Source organism: Solanum dulcamara, chromosome 7 (genome assembly GCF_947179165.1).
Source record: "Solanum dulcamara chromosome 7, daSolDulc1.2, whole genome shotgun sequence".
NCBI lineage: Eukaryota > Viridiplantae > Streptophyta > Magnoliopsida > Solanales > Solanaceae > Solanum > Solanum dulcamara.
In genome coordinates this window covers 5,821,624-5,841,090 of record NC_077243.1, presented here as the reverse complement: position 1 = coordinate 5,841,090, position 19,467 = coordinate 5,821,624, and the positions used below count along the sequence as shown (strand labels likewise).

Here is a 19,467-nt window from a genome sequence, read left to right as displayed (position 1 = left end):
CATCCATTTCAATTATTGTAATGTCTAATCCGGAGAACTGAGCGCGTTAGATGTCCACTCTTAAGCGTGAAATGGGGTGTTGAAGAGTCCCACATCAAATGAAAAAGGAGTGATTGATCTCTTTAATACGGTTTGAATAATTCTTCCCTCACGAGCTAACTATTGGAATTGATTTCGGCGATCCATTTCTTTACAGAAAACTCAAACTCGAAACTTTTAATTAAGCGTCAAAGATTTGAAGTTTATGAATTGCTCAATCTCAAGTTGATCTACAATAATAATTGACTTTACAATTTCTTAATACAAATAGTTTGAATTGATATTACTGAATTCACGTAAACACGGGTAAATATTAAGTGGAGTAATTCTATATTCCGATTCAAATCTTAATTTTCAGTAAAAATACAAAGTACTACCAATTCTATATTGCTGTCCCATTAAGCATAGGGAGAATCAGCTACGGCTTTCCTGAAAAAGATTGCTTAATATGCAATCAAGGAGAGAAAAGATGCATGAAAAGGAAAAGAACTCCACAAAATTCTATACCAATTAAGTCAAAAAGTAAGATTATAAACAGAGTGAATGATGAGATGAAAAGGAAAAAAAGATTATATACAGGAAAAGAGTTGAGATCTTATAGAAAGGAAAACGTAATTTCTTAATTAAGCTTTGTTTTATTCACTAAACTAGCTTGGATATGTCACTATATTTTTGACTTGTATAAAATTAGGCTGCACTTTTTGTAATTTTCTTATCCTTTTATGATCTTAACTAATATGTGAAGATGTTCATGAAACTAAAATTGTACTCAAACATCCATTTATTATCTAATAATAGACTAATTTATAAATAAGGGAAGTTACTTATAACCTTCTTACTTAGGCCAAGAAAGGAAAACAAAATACAATTAGCATAGTGAAACGTGATAGTGCTTGGGGAAAAACTATCAAAATCAATCTAATGCATAGACAAAGTGCTTGATAGGAAGGTTATGGAGAGATAACGAGTATATATTTAGAATTAGACAACATTATAAATTTTATATCCAAGAAAGTAGTCAAAACAATAGAGAAGATCATAGACGAATTTAGCAAAAAAGTTAATTCACATCTATTTTTTATGATCGAGTCAACTAAACTTTTCATGCATTATCTCCTATTTCGACTCGCTCAACAAACTAATTGTGATTAATTAATTACTACCATTCATTGCTAGTAACTTTTAAAACATAGAGATTAGGATACTATTTGATAGTCATACCTAATTTCCTAATCAAGCTATCTGACAATATCTTAATATGTCATCGAACAACTATAATGAGAAAGTTTGATTCTAAACTCTTATGAAAAGGAGAAAACAAAGTTATTTATTTTAAATTCCTTAATTTTGCTTAGAAAAAATAGATGTAGATGTCACTCCACCATCACGTACCCATCACAAATAGAAAAGCTAGCTTCAATCTAGAGAATTTATATTCCTTAATCATTTCCCACGGTAATAGATGAACAATAATTAAGCTCTATAATTAGATTCGTGCTTATCCTTAATTAAATTGTGTTTTGATCTGGCAATTGCAAATTGGTTCAATTTTGATTATTTTTAATTAAAAAAGACATTTTAAGCGTTATTAGGTAGCATATCTTTTTTTATTCTAAATTTCGTAGTCAAATAATATTTTTATCATCAGTTCAAAAAATAATAATTTGCCCTTCAATGAAGTATAACAACACCTACTTTCGAAAAAGAAAATACAAAGTAAATTGAGAAATAATAACTCTAGAAGATAAAAGAGCAAAAAGAATTTTTTCACTTTATATATAATTGTGTAAATATTTTTTAAATTGGTCATAGCTGATATATATATATCTTTCAACTTTAAGTGTCTAAATACTTAAAAGCATAACATCTTATGTGAATTATACCACATAGAATTCGTATATTTACTTATTTAATTTTATATAAATTTAAATATTTGTCTCTCAAAGCAGCTGAGACCAAATTAACAATCATGTATTTATTAAAATTAGTTTTTTTTCCTTGTCCATTTTAATAAATTAAAAAAGAAATATTGGGAATCTAGTAATCAAACTTAGATTTTGAAAATGTAATTAATAAAGTTAATTTGAATAAAAATAGATCACAGTAAAATGTTAATATTACGTGGCAGCAGATAATTGGTTACTTTTGATGATCATGCTAAAATGCAAGCGAAGAAAGAAAGAGGCGTAGTATTGTCTCTCTCTCTAGAAACATCCTTGAAGAAGTCGCCGTTGGTTTCCCAGATCGGACAGTCACCATTTTCTCAATAAAATCATTTTACCCAATCTACTTCTTCTTTTCCTCGGCGATAATGTATCTGCTCTCTTACACTCTAGGGTTTTAATTCTCTACTTTCAGCTCCACACAAATTACAATGCACCTTCTTTTTCCCTTCACTGTTTTTGTTGCTTGTTCAAACCTAGCTAAGCACAAAACTTGAAATTCATGCTAAGTTGGACGCATTTTTAGTTATTAAGAGTTGTAATTGCTTCAATGTCTGGAGGACCAAGGGTTAAATTGATGAACAATGCTGATTCCGAAGTCCGATCAGTGCTCGGTCCGGCGGGTAATAAGGCTAGATCCGTTGAATTGCGAAAGCCTATTGAGAAGCCTGTTAAGAAGGCAACTGAAAGTGAAGAGTCTAAGGGTAAGAAATTTGAGGGAACTGATTCATTGCCACAATCACGGTCGCCGGTGGCTGCTTCGAAGAAATGTGGAGGAGCTGTGCCTTCTATTTTGAGACAGCAACAGAACCATAGGTCATTGATGATGAGGCCTAATTTGTCGCTTAATGCCTCTTGTTCTTCTGATGCTTCCACCGATTCTTCTCATAGCCGAGCATCGACGACCGGGAAATTGAGCCGTGGTAGTGTGACGCCGACGGCTGGAAGAAGGAAGCAATGTAGTAGTCCGAAAGTGGTTAAGTCTGAGAAAATTGGAAAATCTGTTGGTGAAGCTGAGAGCTTGTCTCCAAGTCCCACTCCGGCTGATGCTTTGGTGATAAAAAAAAGGTGTGCTTGGGTGACCCCTAATACTGGTATGTCTAATACTGTAATGTTGCATTTCATTTGCTGAATTTGTACAGTTACTGTGTTTTTGTTACATAATTGTGGGGGGATAGCATTTCTGGCACCGGTACTCTTGGTTCATCTTTTGGTCCTTCTAGTTAATCCATGTAAATAAATGACCCCATAAGCTAGCTCACAAAGAGAGGATTGCCCAAGTCCATAGAAACAAACCACCAGTCCATTCCCCAACCAATGTGGGACTCTAATCTACTAGCTGTGGAAAATTGGAATATGTATGTCTTTGCTAGAATACGAATATGTCAAACTGTAGATAGGGTTTGGGTCTCCCCACTCCATTTTTCTTGAAATTGGTAATGTTGTATTCCTCAGCATTAAGGATATGCTAGATTTCCCACTTCCATTTGTGGCAACAAACGATGGCCTGAGCTAGTTCTGCATTCAGCTGAGTTAGGGAGAATGATTCCACTTCCTAGCATTAGCTAACCAAATGGTCTCAATTTGATAATCCTTGTGCCTCCAAGCTGTCATCATTCAGGCCTGCCACCATCTGTTATATACTGCTAGGCTGTTGGGTACCAGCTTGATTCCTTGTCCATCTCTGCTATCGGAAACAATGTTTGATGTTGTTGACATGCATCTATTATTCCCTTGTCTAATCTAGTATCAATACTATTAATTGTGATTATGAACTACTTCATGGTTAATAATTGGAGAACATTTATGGATAAACTTTTTCCGCTAAGCTGATGTTTTATGAGAGTTGAATCCGTAATTATATCCCGGTCATATATGTTATTATAGAATAGTTTTTGATACTAAGGCCATTACTCTAGTGGTTGATTTAAGGCGTGACCAATCTGGTTACTAATTGACAGTTATTTCCTTATTTATATATAAGGTAAGTAAACATTAATGATGGGGAAACCCCCCACAAGTCAGACCAAACACTACTTTCATTAAAGAAAAATGATGGGGAAGCCCCGTATACTAGCCAAATATCAAAAAGTAGAGAACCTACAAAATATGGTTCTCTACGAAAGACACTCGATCTTCTATACAAATTAGGTTATCGCAGGTGCACTAGAGACTACAAATTTGCTAATTGACAGTTTATATGCTTTCTCTATTGCCTTGCTCAAATTAATCTGAGCAAATATGCTCATCTTTGACTGTTCATACTAAGAATTTACCATCCTTTTCCTTGTATTCCCGAACTTGGAATTTAATTGCATTCCCTTTTCCAACTTTCTCTTTTTTCTTTCGTTCATGAATTTAGACTTTAATTCCATTCTCGGTGTTGCTCGAGGGAATGAAACAAAGCCACTTGACCTAGTATGGGAAGAAGGTGAAATCAATTTGAAACTAATAGCATAAACCTGTTCAGGCCCTCAGGAAGTCACTTAAGTTTCAATTTTTGTTTGATGAACAGACAATGTGGAAGAATGGTGAAATAGTGTTTTTGTGTAATGAACAGACAATGTAGAAAAATGGTGAAATAGACGGAATTTTCTGCTTCATCAATTGGAAGGTCATCGGCATCTGTACATGACATTATCTAAGATGCCATATATGCCTAATGAGAGTGTCTGAACTATAAACTTGATTTCCTTAGGCAATAAAAGAGGATCCTCTGGTAAAGGTCAAGTTGTCAATCAGTTTGTAGCCATGATATACCATGCATGCATGCTTCTTTAAGTACCCCCACATGGCTCATCGTGTCACACCAGTCTTTACGTAAACTGACCACTGGTTTCATGAATTTCTTTTGAACTAATTTGTGGTGAATTTGCTAGGTCTGATGTGTGTCTTATTGCTAATTTTTTTTGTTTTGTTTTTCAAACTGGTAATTTTGTATTCCAGTATAAAGGATATGCCAGCCACCTCCAAAAGTTTACATTTACTGAAAGTAATTACAAAAGTCCTATAGAGTTCCACTAACTGAACTTCCTCTTCTATATATTGCACTTTACACCAAAAACATAAAGAAGTGATAACCTTCCACTTGATCTTATTGCTAATTATTACATAGACTAGCTAGCAGTTGGCTGGAAGACAGGTATGCACACATGCTGGTTTTGTGAGGTTCTACGTAAAAGTTTGAGGAGAATTCATCTTTTCTGTGATGAATTCGAGGAAAGTGTAAAATGTTGGGAGCATATTATTGATCCATGCCCGTTGAGAACTTTGACCATTTGGTTTTAGCTCTCATAATCTCCTTCTTTTATGGACTTTGCACACATTTTATGTTTCATGCCAGAAAAAAGAAAAAGGGATGCAATAGGTTGAAGGTCTGCATGCGATGAATCCTTATCGTACTGAATATGCTTATGTTAAGTCCAATATTTTCTATGAGGCATTTTAGTCTGTTTAGAAATTTGTATATCAGCATAAAAAGAAAGAACCTTTGATTTTAAAGAATCTCAATTTATTGAGTAATTGAATGAAACGGGTCAAAATCAAATGAAGATAATAGATGTTGAGGATTCAATGCAATGAACCTACACTAATGTGTAATTTTATTTCTCTTATTTAACCTTATTAATATGTGTATTGTGTATTTATGATAAATATTTGTAGAGATGGTTGCATTATTTTTACATTAGCGTCCTTATTAAAACACATCACCTGCATCCCATTTTAACATTCATTCTCCTTTGCTTATTTTATTCCCATTTATCTTCTATTTTGTTGAAACATGATCAGAGGAGTGATGGAATCATATGCTTGACATTTGGAGATTAAAGTGATTGACCATGCATGGTCTTTAGAAGTTCCAATCTGTCCTGCTCTAAAACATAACTATTTCCAAGTATTGTCAAACCATCATTGGAGATGCTCTCTCTATTTTAGTGTAAGTGGCGTTCTTAGCTACTTTCTGGCCCCTTTGTTAAGAATTCTCATTTGCCACTTCTCCAATAGTTTTTGAGTCTATGACCTGTTAAGAGATGAACGAGTTTTTCTATACCTTGTTATTGGGGGTTCTTTTTTGAACAATAAGGTAAGCTTTCATTATCAATCATCCAGGATTCAATTGATTACAAAAAAGGCAAGTCTCCTGATAAGCAAAAACCCTAACTGCTCAAGGAGCTTACAAAGTCTACGAGATCTATTGAACTATTTACAACAAGAAGGTAACTCCAAGCAAAAAGATATAGTAAATATCCAACTTTTATTGTTTGTATGGGAGTGAATATTCTTCCAAAGCATCTCTAATTCCTTTCCTTCCAAATAATACATTGGGGAGTCATCGTCATCAACTTTGACACTGCTCCATATGACAAAAATTTCCTTTAAGACTTCCTGGCAGTGCCCAACTTAAAACAAAAAATATTTGCTGAATAGAACCCATAAACTTCTAGCCACTGTACACTGCACAATTGAGGATTCTTTTAATGGTTTCAGTATGATTATTGACTATACCTTTTAATTGAGAATGTTAATAAATTCCATTTATTTAGTCCTACAGTTCTGTATTATTTGCACATATTATACGTACTCAATTGGATTTAGATATATAGATACTTCGATCTATACTAAGAATTTCAAAATCTTTAAAGTCTATTTATAATAAATGTTATCTAATTATTAATTAGTAATTAGAATTAAACTAAATATGTCTCCTCCTAATGATGAGATTTTTGAGTTTAAAGGTAGAATAACTATGATAGTATTTTTTTAAAAAAAAAAACGTGGTGTGGAGTGGGGGTGGAAGGGGTAGAAAAACCATGTTAGAATTTAGGAAATTAAAAATCCACTATTAATTGTATTCTGTGATCTTGCTCTGTAACTCCAGTTTCTTGTCCTACATCATGAAACAAGTTATACGTCTTCCAACAAGTTGATCGTGGTGCATTTTCTACGTGTGTAATGGATTCTAAGCACAAAGGATTCATAGGGGTTTATTGTTTCTCCAGAGTCCTATTCTGGTAGTATGTATCCGTGACTCCATGTATGGGTAAGTGTGAGATTAATAGAATCTCTACATTTGGGGAACCCTTACTTTGGCCTTTAAAACAAATAACTTGGTAGTGGAATAAACTGGGTTGAACAAATGGAAAAGATACAGAAGACTCATATTGCTAATCCTAGTAAGTCTGCTACCGGGGTTTAGTCCATTGTTTGTGATATATTCTTTTATTCATTGAGTTTCTGGATTTTCCATTATATTGTTCCTTGGTCATCCCTTTTACAGGATATTATCGTAATACTATAGATATTATGTTCTTATCAGTTCCCTCTGCTAATTGGTTTCATTTTGCCAAAAGATCCATCCTATGCTGCTTTTCATGACGAGGAATGGGGAGTTCCAGTCCATGATGACAAGTACATACTCTACTTTATATTTTCTTATTCTTTTGCGGATTGCAATAAACAAAGCAATTAAATGTGATGGTCTTCTCAGTCTGGGTTACTGCTATTTGCAGGAAGCTCTTTGAACTTCTCAGTCTATGCACTGCATTAGCTGAACTCTCATGGCCGGCAATTCTCAGTAAAAGACATATGTTTAGGTACATTATGCTTTGCACCAGTGCTATGGAATACCAGAAAATGGGTTATCATTTCATATCTGGTTGCCTTACAAAAGCTGCTGCTTCAATTTGAATTATTTGTTATGCAGAGAAGTCTTTCAAAATTTTGACCCAGGTGCAGTCTCAAAACTAAATGAGAAGAAGATAGCACCACCAGGAAGTCTTGCCAGCACTCTTTTATCAGAGGTAAAGCTACGGGCAGTTATTGAAAATGCACGCCAAACCTGTAAGGTACGTGCAAGTTTACTCTCTTATTGAGTTGTCCTTGTCTTGAAGAAGAAAAACCTTCCTAGTGCTCGTCTCTTCAACCTTCTTCAACTTTTCACAGTGAAAATGTCGGTTTGCATTTCTTGTATTAGCTGTCTTGAGCTGAAAGTCTTGCTGTTGTTAATTCTGTTTCCCTGGAAACTGATGGTTTTTGTACTGGGTGCTAAATTTTCAAAATATTTGGCAACTGCATGTGATATGTTTTTTTAAGTCAGAAACTACAGATATGATGTGCTTATGAAATATAATGCATTAGTTGTGGCTTTAATAGGTATGTCATTCCAGAGGGTAGACATATTAAATGTCAAAAAGAGCTTCTGAAAGGAGGAAGAGAAACAAAACTTTATTAGAATATACCTCATTTCAAATTTAGAAAGTGTAGACCCGCGATTATGGGGGGTCACAATATCTAATATTTTTTGTAAAGGGCAGTGGCTTTTTACATCTTTTGAAATAGAATCTACATGTTCCATCAAAGTAGAATCTACATATTCAAAAACTACATTATAGTATTAAATCATTTTTTTTGTAAATAAATATGAAAGAAATTTTTAGAAGGTTGTCGTCAAAGTGGAAGTCATGATTGGCTGCTTAATAGAGAATCCCAGAACTGGCTCCTTAATAGTAACTGTCAGTGAGTAGTAATTTTCGAGTTGTTACTTGTGAACGATTTTTGATTCCATGCTCTTGTTATCCTCTCAGATCATCGATGAACTTGGATCTTTCGACAAATACATATGGGGTTTTGTGAACAACAAACCTATAGTTAGTCAGTTCCGATATGCAAGGCAAGTGCCAATGAAGACATCAAAAGCTGAAGGGATAAGTAAAGACCTTGTTAAAAGAGGATTCAGAGGAGTTGGACCTACTGTCGTGTACTCATTCATGCAAGTAGCTGGAATCACAAATGACCATCTCATTAGTTGCTTCAGATTTCATGATTGTGTAGCTGCAAGTGATGGAAAGGATAAAGATGATGGCCTTGCAGCCAAGACTGAAGTGAAGGAACAGCTCAAGGATGAAACTGAGATGGGCCTTATAAGAGCTATTGATGACTTCAATTTATCGACGTAGTGAAATGTGTTCAAAGTAGTAGTGCAATGTAATTTATACTCCTGGTAGATTTGGTGGCTTTGCGCTCTTGGTTGCGATACAGTTGAAAGGGTGGCAAGTGCTTGTGTACAAATGACCATGCTTATTATTTTTACCATTGCTGTGTACATCTTAGACTATAATCTATCTGCATCTATCTAGTAGGGATCGCAAGGGGACGGGGATGGAAAAGATGAAAAGTTAACAGGAATTAGCGAGGAGAGAGTATATAATTTTAATTGAAATCTTAATGTAACAGGACAAGCCCAAAATGAGCAAGGTGAAGTAGGTTTTAAGGGGGGAAAAATTAGAGTTGGCTGGACTACAATGTGGCAACTGAAATGCATGATGTATAGATTATTGATAGTCAAAGACCAACTCAGGGGATTGTCATTGACTAATACTTAACTACTACTTCTTTTAATTTGAGTTAGGTCTTTCGGGAAAATATTTATTATCTTCACAAGGTAGGAATAAGGTTGTGTAATTCCACTTGTGAAATTATAATTAATATGTTGGGGTATTTTTTGTTCCACCACTAGAAGAAATTACTTGTCTTTTCAATGCCATATAAAAATTGAAACAATAAAATCAAGTGGCTGATGTTAACATTTAGAAACCTTGAACTATTTTGATTCTAAGCACAAGAAATATATATTCTCCTAAAATCCGGGTCAAGTACATTCTCCTTTCTCCAATGAACCAGAAATTCAGTTTTACGTGTGGTCTTTTCTTCTTTTGACTTCAACATGGCCTCCATTTCTTGACTTTAGGCCAATTGAACAGAAACCAATTAAAAAAACAAGTAGCAAATGAGCTTGGTGGGCTAAAACCATTCATAGATATTCTTATGTGATATAATATTAGAGATAATTACACTAGATGGTCATTCGGTTATTTTAAAAAAATAGTCACTCGATATATATTTGGTGTATATTTCATGTATAGAGTGTATCATAATGTATATTCAGTGTATAACTCATGTATAAGTAATATATATTTGTATAGTCAGTGTCTACTTTCTATGACTGTTGGCAAGCTATATTATATAGTCACTATATATTTCCTACGATTTTGACTATTTTTTATGTAAATAAAACATGACTGTATATGTTGTAAGCTAATTAGTTTATTGTACATATTTAAAATTGTCCCATAATATTATCCACATTTGGACCAAATTTGCACAGTTTTGCCTAAAATGCTCACACAAATAAGAGAGTAATTCTTACACCTTATATGTATCTTTTATTTTTCCAGACTATCAAATATAAGACTTTGTTCATACGCCTAAAAGAGTACATAACAAGTTAGAGATGGAGTAGATGTTTGTTTGCGAAAGTTAAAAGGATATAGTACCAAATATGCATATACATATAGTCTACACAATAAGTAAGGACCAGATATCAAATTATTGTAAATTTTTATTTTAGCAAATTGCATAAATGACCAAATTCCACAATTTAATATAAAGGCCACCAAAGTCTCAATCTTGTGAGACTGACAGGCGCAAATTGAGACCTAACTAATATAGGCTGCTATAGAAAATTAGCCCATTCCATTTCCACGTGCACTTCCTAGTCCAACCTACTGGCTACTGTTCCCCCAAAAAGACAATTATAGTAATAACACTATGTACATTTTAACAACATATCCTAGTGTCAACTTGGGGTGGGGGTGGCTGTCTTTCTCTGGAACATTTCAATGTGTCAACTTGAAAAACATTGAACAAGCTCTCATCAATAATATAGTAATTACTTACTTACTTATCGATGTGATTAATATTATTATTATTTTGTAAGAATTTTCCTGAAATGGCGGCGGCTAAAGCTGCTTGAAAACTTGGATCTTTGGTCAATGAAGAAGCCATTTGCTCTATCAAGAATTGTTGAAACTCTGGTTTATTTTGATGTTGCTGATGATGATCATTTCCTGGTGATTTGCGCTTGTGACCACTTGCACTACTAGTACTTGTATTGCTATTCACTTTTTTGGGGTCATTTTGTAGTAATGTTTTTGGTTCAGCCAAATCAAGAGTTAAGGTTGGTCTTGGTCCTGGTGTGTTGATGAGAGTAGTATAATTACTCGAAAGATAACTTTTCGGGTTTAAACGGCTAGACGGGGAAGTTGTTGTAACGGAGCCTGAAGTATCTATTTTGGAATGATTGTGTTCTCCTTCATATGTTGCTACTAAAATCGATTGGTCTTCCACGCTTCTTTGCACCTGACAAATTTAACACCACATACCTCATTGTTAGAAAAATAAAATAAAACTAGAAAACACAAATTTGTGAACTATACTAGTATATATATATATATATATATTTGAATTCAAAACTTATTTCTTTCAGTTTTACCATTTGCTATTAAAGTGGATATAGTAAATTACACTTTGTACTTGATGTTTACTTATGGAAATACGTGTTACAACCTTAAAATATATTTACAATTAGATAGAGAAGTGAAATATTATTATTTTTTCATGTTTATACATACTTCAAATCGAAAATAATACTATAGTTTAATTAAGTTCAGTTAAATCTACAAATCTGGCTGTGAAATCTGGCCACCAAATACAAAAAATATATGGAAGCTGCAACTAAGAAACTTCAAGGAAATTGAGTTGGGTTAGCTAATTATTTAATTACTCCTACTAATTGTTCAGTTGTTTCCTAATCGAAACTGACTTGGGATATTTGATATATTTCTGCTGCACCTCTAATTAAATCCTAATTTAACCATCAGGAAAATTGAATTAACAATCAAAACATTAAAAAAAAAAAACTATTGAAATCATTTTTTGGTTTTGCAAATTTCATATTTTTCAGCGCTGGTTTTACTTTGAATAAACATTATCAATGAAGTATCTAACCAAAAAATATATATATTATCAATGAAGTAGCACATTATAAAGTAAGAATATGTTAATTCTGATTGAGTAAACTTGTTCATTAGGCTGTAAAATTTTACTAATTAGTAGTACCTTTTTTTTGACTGGGCAGGTAGGAGCAAAAGAGCACTTGAAATAAGCTCTTGGAGATGGGTTGTCTCTTGTTACTTTCTGACCATATTTCCTCCACTGATATCCATCCTTCACTAACTGCAAACAAGATTAACTTCCCCTTTAGAAAAACAACTTTAATAATTAATTAACATTCTAACAAAAAAAATTAAAATCAACAACGAACTTTGTCTTTAATTCATCGCTATATAGGTCGTAGCTAACATACAACAACATGTTCAATAAAATTTCACAAAGTAGAATTTAAAAAAAATAAAATATATACAAATTTTATCACTACTTGGTAAAAGTGAAGAGGATGTTACCAAAAAATCTTAGTAGCTAACATAATCTTCTGATAATCTATTCTAATCTGTCATTTAACTATAGAATTTGTCAGGCACTAATTCCTACTCATGGACAAATGAAAAAGAACCATTTTCTTCATTTCAATTTGTTTGTACTTGACATAAAAATTTTAAGAAAAGTAAATAAACCTTTTAAATCTTATTATCTGAAATTAAAGATTAGTCAGTACTAAAATGTTAAACATGTCACGAATGGTTCCCTTCCTTTCAATTTGTTTTGAACTTGACATAAAATTTGAAAAAGTAAATAAAACTTTTAAATCTTATTATTTGAAATTAAAGAGACATTAAATGTATTAAAATATTTTTTAATTTTACGGTGTTAAACATGTCTCGAAGAAAATTGAAATAAAAAAATTATCAAAAAGGAAAAAAAGTAGGAGATGCAAATTGAAAGGGATGAGGAAGTTGTTAATATGTGAGTGTTGAGGAAACTTACCAGAGAAGTATCAGATGCTTCAGTTTGCATATAAACTCTAGAAGTCTTAGTTTTAATGTGTTCTCTTGGTTTCTTTGTAGAAGAATCTTCATCACTTGAGCTGTTCTCTGAGTTTAATTCTTGAACTGATGATTTCACAATTTCATTATTATTATTATTATTGTTTTCAACTTTTCTTTTCTTCAATCCATCGCTGTTCTGATCATGATCACCTCCACTTGTACTACTATTCTGCTTGCTCAAATATTCTGTCCATTGATTTCTCAATGAATTGTAATTTTGGCACATAACTGTTAACATCTCCGTCAGTTTCTTGTTTTCAGCACTTACTCTATTTAGCTCCTCCAATAAATCACCTGCCTGGATAAAACACAACACAAAAACAAAATCAGAAAAATTGGAAGAAAATATATAAAAGTTCAAATTCTGGATCCGCCATTATTGTCAACGAAAAGATCCGAGAAGGAGAAGATTTTACGAACCTCATCTTTGACAGGCATGAGATCTCTTCCAAGTCCAATGAAATTACTCTCAACTTCTTGTTTCTGAAAGCAAAAGGAAATGAAATTTATAAATTAGGACAAATTAATGCATGATTATAGTTTATAATTATATTGTAAATTTTTTAATACAGCTTCCACATACCGGTAATTCATCCGGAACTCGAAGAGGTTTAAAGTTCAAATCCAAGGAAGTATCAACTAAACTGGTGAATTCCATTTGCTTTAATTTGCTTCAAATAGATTGAAATAAGAGAGAATAGGAATGTATGTAATTGGGAGTTGGAGTTGGAGCTGAAGCTGAGCGCTTTGCCCATTCTTCACAGCTTATTTATAGTTGTGAAAAACGTGAACTGGTGATGGGATGTACTATTTCTATTGGTATATTTAGATAATTAAAAGTAGTAATTAATTGAGTGAGTTTGCTTTTCTTGTCCGCCCATATCCTGTTTGTTGAATTTCTTTCTTACTAGTCAAAGTCAAGCCTGCACCAAGGAAACTAGAAAGAAACACGTTGTATAAGACAAAACACATGAAATGAATTATTTATCGCCCACCGAGTACGTGATCCTTGATAAAAGAGGATAAAAGTTGAGAATTAAGGTAGAAAATAAAGAGATAGTTGAACGTATTTCTTTTTCATTCCTGAGTATGTACCGTATTTTTTTTGGTATTAGATTATGCTTTTTTTTAATAATTATAATGTTGCGATCAATTTATATATACATCGATTAATTTCACGAAATATTTATCATCTCCGGTTAGGTCTGTTCAACCCATGTCATTTTGGATGCAACTTGTTCTTGGATTCCTATTTTACCTTTACCTGTTGTATTTTGAACTTCAATTTTCTTATTATCTTCTTGTTTTTTGTTTTTTTTTATACCCCCTATTTTGGAGGATTTATAGTGTTTTCACACTTCCCCTCCAGTGTGACTCAAATCCAGGACCTACCGGTCGTGGGTGGAGGTGCTTAACCAACTGAGCTTTTTCATCTTTCTTTTAGATATGGATTTGTAGAAAATACCTCTCTATCTTCTTATTTGTTTTATGACCATGATGTTTGAGATACCTTTCACATTTCGATTATTTATACGGAATATCTATTATTTCTCATTAATAACAAATACAGATTATTCTGTTTATCAAGATTAGAACAGATAGAAAAGAGTCATTTTGTATTTTGTATACACATTTTTATCTTCTTAAAATAATAAAATAAAATATATATACATATTATTATTTTCATACTACACTCATGAAAATAAGTTAATTTTGTTATTTATATTAGGCGGAATAACCTGAAAGACTATTATACTTGATTCCGTTTGTAAGTTGAACTCTTATACTTAGGGGTTTAGCTGAGTTGGAAAAATGTGTCATTACACGCGTTTTAGGAAGAACCTCTTTCTTCGAGCCCCTCGTCCCCCGGCTACCCCCCCCCCCCCCCCCGATACACACACCTACACCCCCTACTTTCTTCTTCTCAACCCACTTTTTCTTCCTCTATGGATCCACCCATCCCACCCCCTTCTTCTTCTTAACACCACCCTCCCCCCTGCCCTAACTAAACTTTTTATTTCTATCTCTAAATGCTCTCTCAAATTTTATTTTATTTTTCTACAAATCAATACCTTCCTTGGCCATTTTTTGTTCCGCTACATTTTCATCCTCAAAAGTTTTAATTTTGTGAATATCTTTTGAATCTTGTTTGTATAATGTGAATGGTGATATTGGGTATTGAAATATTGAAAAACTTCATTGATAAGCTTGAGGAAACTTGAGGAACAATAAATGGGTTTTGTTAATTTATGAAATTAATTCAAATTTGTGATGAGGATTTGTTGGGTTTGTATTTGTGAACTTGTAATGTAAAATTCAAGTCAAATAGACAAGAATTTGATCTATTTAGCGTGAATTTCGCTCTCAATTTGGGAGCAAATATGAAGAACATAATGTTCAACATTTTCAGAATTTAGAAAATTATCTTCTTCTTTTTAACATTTAATATCTTATGTGTCACTAAAAATGATGTAAAATTTCACGTGCAAAACGATTATACTACATTTACATCGGATGAGAAAGAAATTTAAAATATTTTGTTTCAATAAATTTAAGAACTCAATTGATAAAATCATAAATATAAAAATCAAACTTATAAATAAAATCAAGTATATAGACTTTCGAGATCATTTCACCTTTATAATATGAAGTGACTTAATTCATACGGTATGGGCAGAGGATGGAGGATAAGATAATAGTCTTCATAAATAAATATATAGGTAGAATTTTGGTTCAATCTTCCTATCTTGTCACGTCAGCCGACATAGTTGTTTATAAATTAAAATATCATAGAATTGTACTGTGTATTTATTTATTTTAAGTGGGGTAATGTTGGCTTTACTTTCCTATCACGTTTCCAATAACATTTTCCACGTTATCTCTAATATTATTTAATTCCCCGGCAAGGTCTGAACTTTAAGACTTACCCATTTTTTAAGAATAAAATTGTATTGAAAAAACAAGAATACTAATTCATCAATTGATATGTACAATACGCGTTCTGTATGTGTATTTCACGATGGATTTAAGTTATATATAAATAATTTTTATATCATAAATTGAACTTGACTCGTTATAATAAATTATTTTTTTATTTTTCAGATTATCATATCACATTGCTATGAAAATATAATTATTGTTATAAGTGAACTTAAAAGATGTACAAAAAATTAATATATTGACAATAAATAGAATTTAAACTCTTTCTGACAGTGGAAAACAAGATTAATAAGTTCTTAATATAGTTAAAACTTGTTCCACGAAACTTAATTTAACTTTCTTTTACAAAGTGAAGAAAATAAAAATCTAAATTAAATCAAACAGACACTTAGTTCAAAAAATAAAATGAACTTAATCGATTGCCTTTAACCTCATTTTATAAATTTTATTGTCAATTAGATTATTTGCTAGATAAGTACTAAATTCTTAACTCCGCGACTAACCGGATGGTTAAAAAAAAAATCTCAACTTGGGTATGCGGTGGTAGTTATGCGTCACATAATATGAGGTCATGAACTAATGACGGTGGAATAAAAAAAATGTAAACAAAACTAATGAACTAAACATAGGTCCCGTCGAAGACTTTTTTTTTTTAATACTAATTTAGCATGATGCACCTGCAGGAACCATGACTTAGTCAGTCATTAATTAGCCCCACTTACAATTAGTTGGTGAACATTCATTGAATTGAAGGCTCATATAATACAAATGGTTACGTTCATGGAATTCTTTTAATTTTCTACGTGTGTTCACACATATTCAACATTCATGAACTAGCTAGTTTAACTAAATTATTTTGTCGTCCACATCCATTTTACACTAAAATTGTACACAAAGACTTGTACAATTTTCAAAAGGTGAATGTTGGAATAATTAACAAGACTAGAAAAAGGGAAAAATACATTAGGATTAAATGGATTGAAATTCAATTCAACCAAGCGTGCGTGCGGTCATTTGCTTATATTTCCGAAACATAGGTCTTAGACTATTATTATTTGCTATAAATTATAATTACTAGATTCTGATTAATTTTAGCAAATGGGTTGTTGAATTACGACCTTTATTTTCATCTTCTTCTTTTTGCTGGTCCTCTCCACCCCACTTGAATATTCATGTCTTATATATCATTTGTTTCTACTTCTACTTTACTTTCGATGGCGGAGTTAGAATTTGTGAAAAAATTAAAGATGATTTTTTGAAATATGATAGATTGTTTTAGTAAAGTTTCTAGAATAGTCTAGTGTAGTATATAGGATAATCATCTTATAGAAATATTTAGAAGAATAGAAGATGACGTTACTAGATTTTTCTTGTAGATATTTGATAACTCTATTAATGGAGCTAGTGAAGCAGTAACTACACAGAGAAACATGAGAGAAGAAAATGGAATCTATTGAGAGAAAATAGTTACAAGTTTAGATGATCTCAGCTCATCCAATACATGTGTACAACATGTGTATTTATAGACTACAATCAGTAGCTATCCTCTAACTAATAATAACCACCTTTTAACAAATTCTTAACAAAATTAGTTAGTTTAACTAACCATGATAGCTTGCCTAACTACATGGATTTGTTCAAACCATGATAGCTTGCCTAACTATACTCTCTGATTAACACTCCTCCTCAAGCTCATGGTTTGAACAAATCCATGACACTCAAGCCATTTAGGAGCAGTTGATGTTGTGCTTTGCCAAGGCTCTTTGTGAGTAGGTTAGCTAGTTGATCCTTAGTATGAGTGAACTCAATTTTCAGCATTACTTGACAAATTCTTTCTCTTACAAAGTGACAATTTATGTCTATGTGTTTAGTCCTCTCACAAAAGATAGAATTTGCAGCAATTTGGATTGCAATATTGCTATCACACACCATTCTAATTGGTAACTCAATCTGAACTCCAAGCTTTTTGAATAAGCCTATTAACCAAGTGATCTCAGTTGCACAATTAGCCATACTCCGGAATTTAGCTTCTGCTAAACTTCTGGAAATTGTCTCTTGTTTCTTTGACATCCAGGAGATCAAGGCTCCACCAAACTTGATTAAGTATCCAGTAACAAACCTTCTAGTTATGGTGAGATAAAGAAGCCTTCCTACCAATCTTTGATATCTACCAGGATCCTTCAATATAGGATCTTCAAATTCCTTTTTAAGAGAAATACATTCATCATTTTTCACATAGGTTAGCTTTTGTTTTGGTTCAAGTGGTATTCCTGCAGGCTTAGCTCCCCCAAGACCACACTCATCTATTAACTCCAGTGCATATTTTCTCTGAGACATATGTATTTCTTGACTAGATCTAGTAAATTCAATCCCTAGAAAGAATTTAAGTTCACCTAGATCCTTCATTTTGAATTATTTCTGTAAGCCCTTCCTTGTGTAGTTTATAAGTCTTTGATTGTTGCCAGTGATTAAGAGATCATCCACATAAACCAGTACAATAATCATGTCATCTTTAACTTTTCTAGTGAACAATGAATAATCATAGTGACTCTAAATGAAACCCATTGTACCAAGGACTCTGTTGATGAATGAATGAGGGTTTCATTAATGAATCGCTTCCGAACTATATAGTATGTTCCGGGTTGATTTAGATAATGAAGATATGATTTGCTCGTGGTTTATTAATGTCGGGGTTGATCCATTTGGTGAATGCCTCAACCCTTAGAAGCAGCAAAACCCACAATGGATCTAACAGTAACCATCTTTGCAACTGTACTAAATGTTTCACCATAATCCAGGCCTCTTGTTGGCTGAATCATTTGGCCACTAGCTTGGTTTTAAATTTTTCCGCATCTCCTAAAGCCTTATACTTCATCTTGTATATCCACTTACAGCCAATAGGCTTTTTATCGGGAGGCAAATCCACCAAAATCCAAGTATTATTATCCTGCAATGCAGCAATCTCCAATTCCATAGCCTTAACCACTGAGGATTAAGTGATGCTTTAGTATAAGAGAAAGGTTCAATAATGGCTGAGTATGCAGTTAGAACATGAATATAGAATATATATATATATAAATGATCATAGGACGGGTGATCTGAGATAGGAAAGGAGTAGGAGTTGTTGTGATGTGTAGTGACAAAATCCTGGAGCCAAAGAAGTGGTTTACTTATTCTAGATGATTGCCGATGAGGAATAGAAGGCATATTTGTCTGAGGACTAGCAGGAAGTTCTGAGAAAGTGTTATTAGTTGGTGTAAAAGGAATGGAAGAGTGAGACTATAGAGAAGGGATAGGAAAAGGAGAGATAGCAGGAGATAGTTCAGATACTGCAGAAGGACTAGAATGTGACACAAGAGGATGATTAGGTACTGGTGTAACCATGGTAAGAACAAGAAATATAGGATTAGTAGAAGTTTGCAAGTATTTGAAGGAAAATATTTCCTCCTTGAACACTACATTTTTGTTGACAAACATAGATTTTAAATGCAAGTCATATAAGAGATAGCTCTTTTGTGATAGATAGTACCCCATCATGACTGCAGGAATAGCTCTAAGAGAAAATTTGTCTAGAATCTTTAGAGATTCAGCATAATATAGATATCCCAAGGTCTTTATATGTGAGAAAGGGGGAGGTTTTGAGTATAACATTTCAAAAGGAGATTTATAATGAAAAACTTTGGAAGGAAGTTTGTTTATAA

At 32.8% G+C, this 19,467-nt stretch overlaps 2 protein-coding genes across 2 annotated transcripts; one reads left to right on the top strand and one right to left on the bottom strand.

Moving 5' to 3' along the window:
• Window positions 1-2,213: 2,213 nt before the first annotated feature.
• LOC129893849 (uncharacterized) lies at window positions 2,214-9,084 on the top strand. The gene is made up of 5 exons (XM_055969270.1): window positions 2,214-3,076; window positions 7,334-7,391; window positions 7,493-7,576; window positions 7,687-7,828; window positions 8,567-9,084. The coding sequence occupies exons 1-5, from the start codon at window positions 2,533-2,535 to the stop codon at window positions 8,936-8,938; spliced, it is 1,200 nt and encodes a 399-aa protein (XP_055825245.1). The 5' UTR covers window positions 2,214-2,532; the 3' UTR covers window positions 8,939-9,084.
• A 1,278-nt stretch (window positions 9,085-10,362) lies between these two features.
• LOC129893850 (probable WRKY transcription factor 40) lies at window positions 10,363-13,569 on the bottom strand. Its single transcript, XM_055969271.1, has 5 exons — window positions 13,410-13,569; window positions 13,247-13,309; window positions 12,765-13,124; window positions 11,940-12,056; window positions 10,363-11,180 (listed from the first exon to the last, which is right to left on the bottom strand). The coding sequence occupies exons 1-5, from the start codon at window positions 13,482-13,484 to the stop codon at window positions 10,719-10,721; spliced, it is 1,077 nt and encodes a 358-aa protein (XP_055825246.1). The 5' UTR covers window positions 13,485-13,569; the 3' UTR covers window positions 10,363-10,718.
• Between the last annotated feature and the right edge of the window lie 5,898 nt (window positions 13,570-19,467).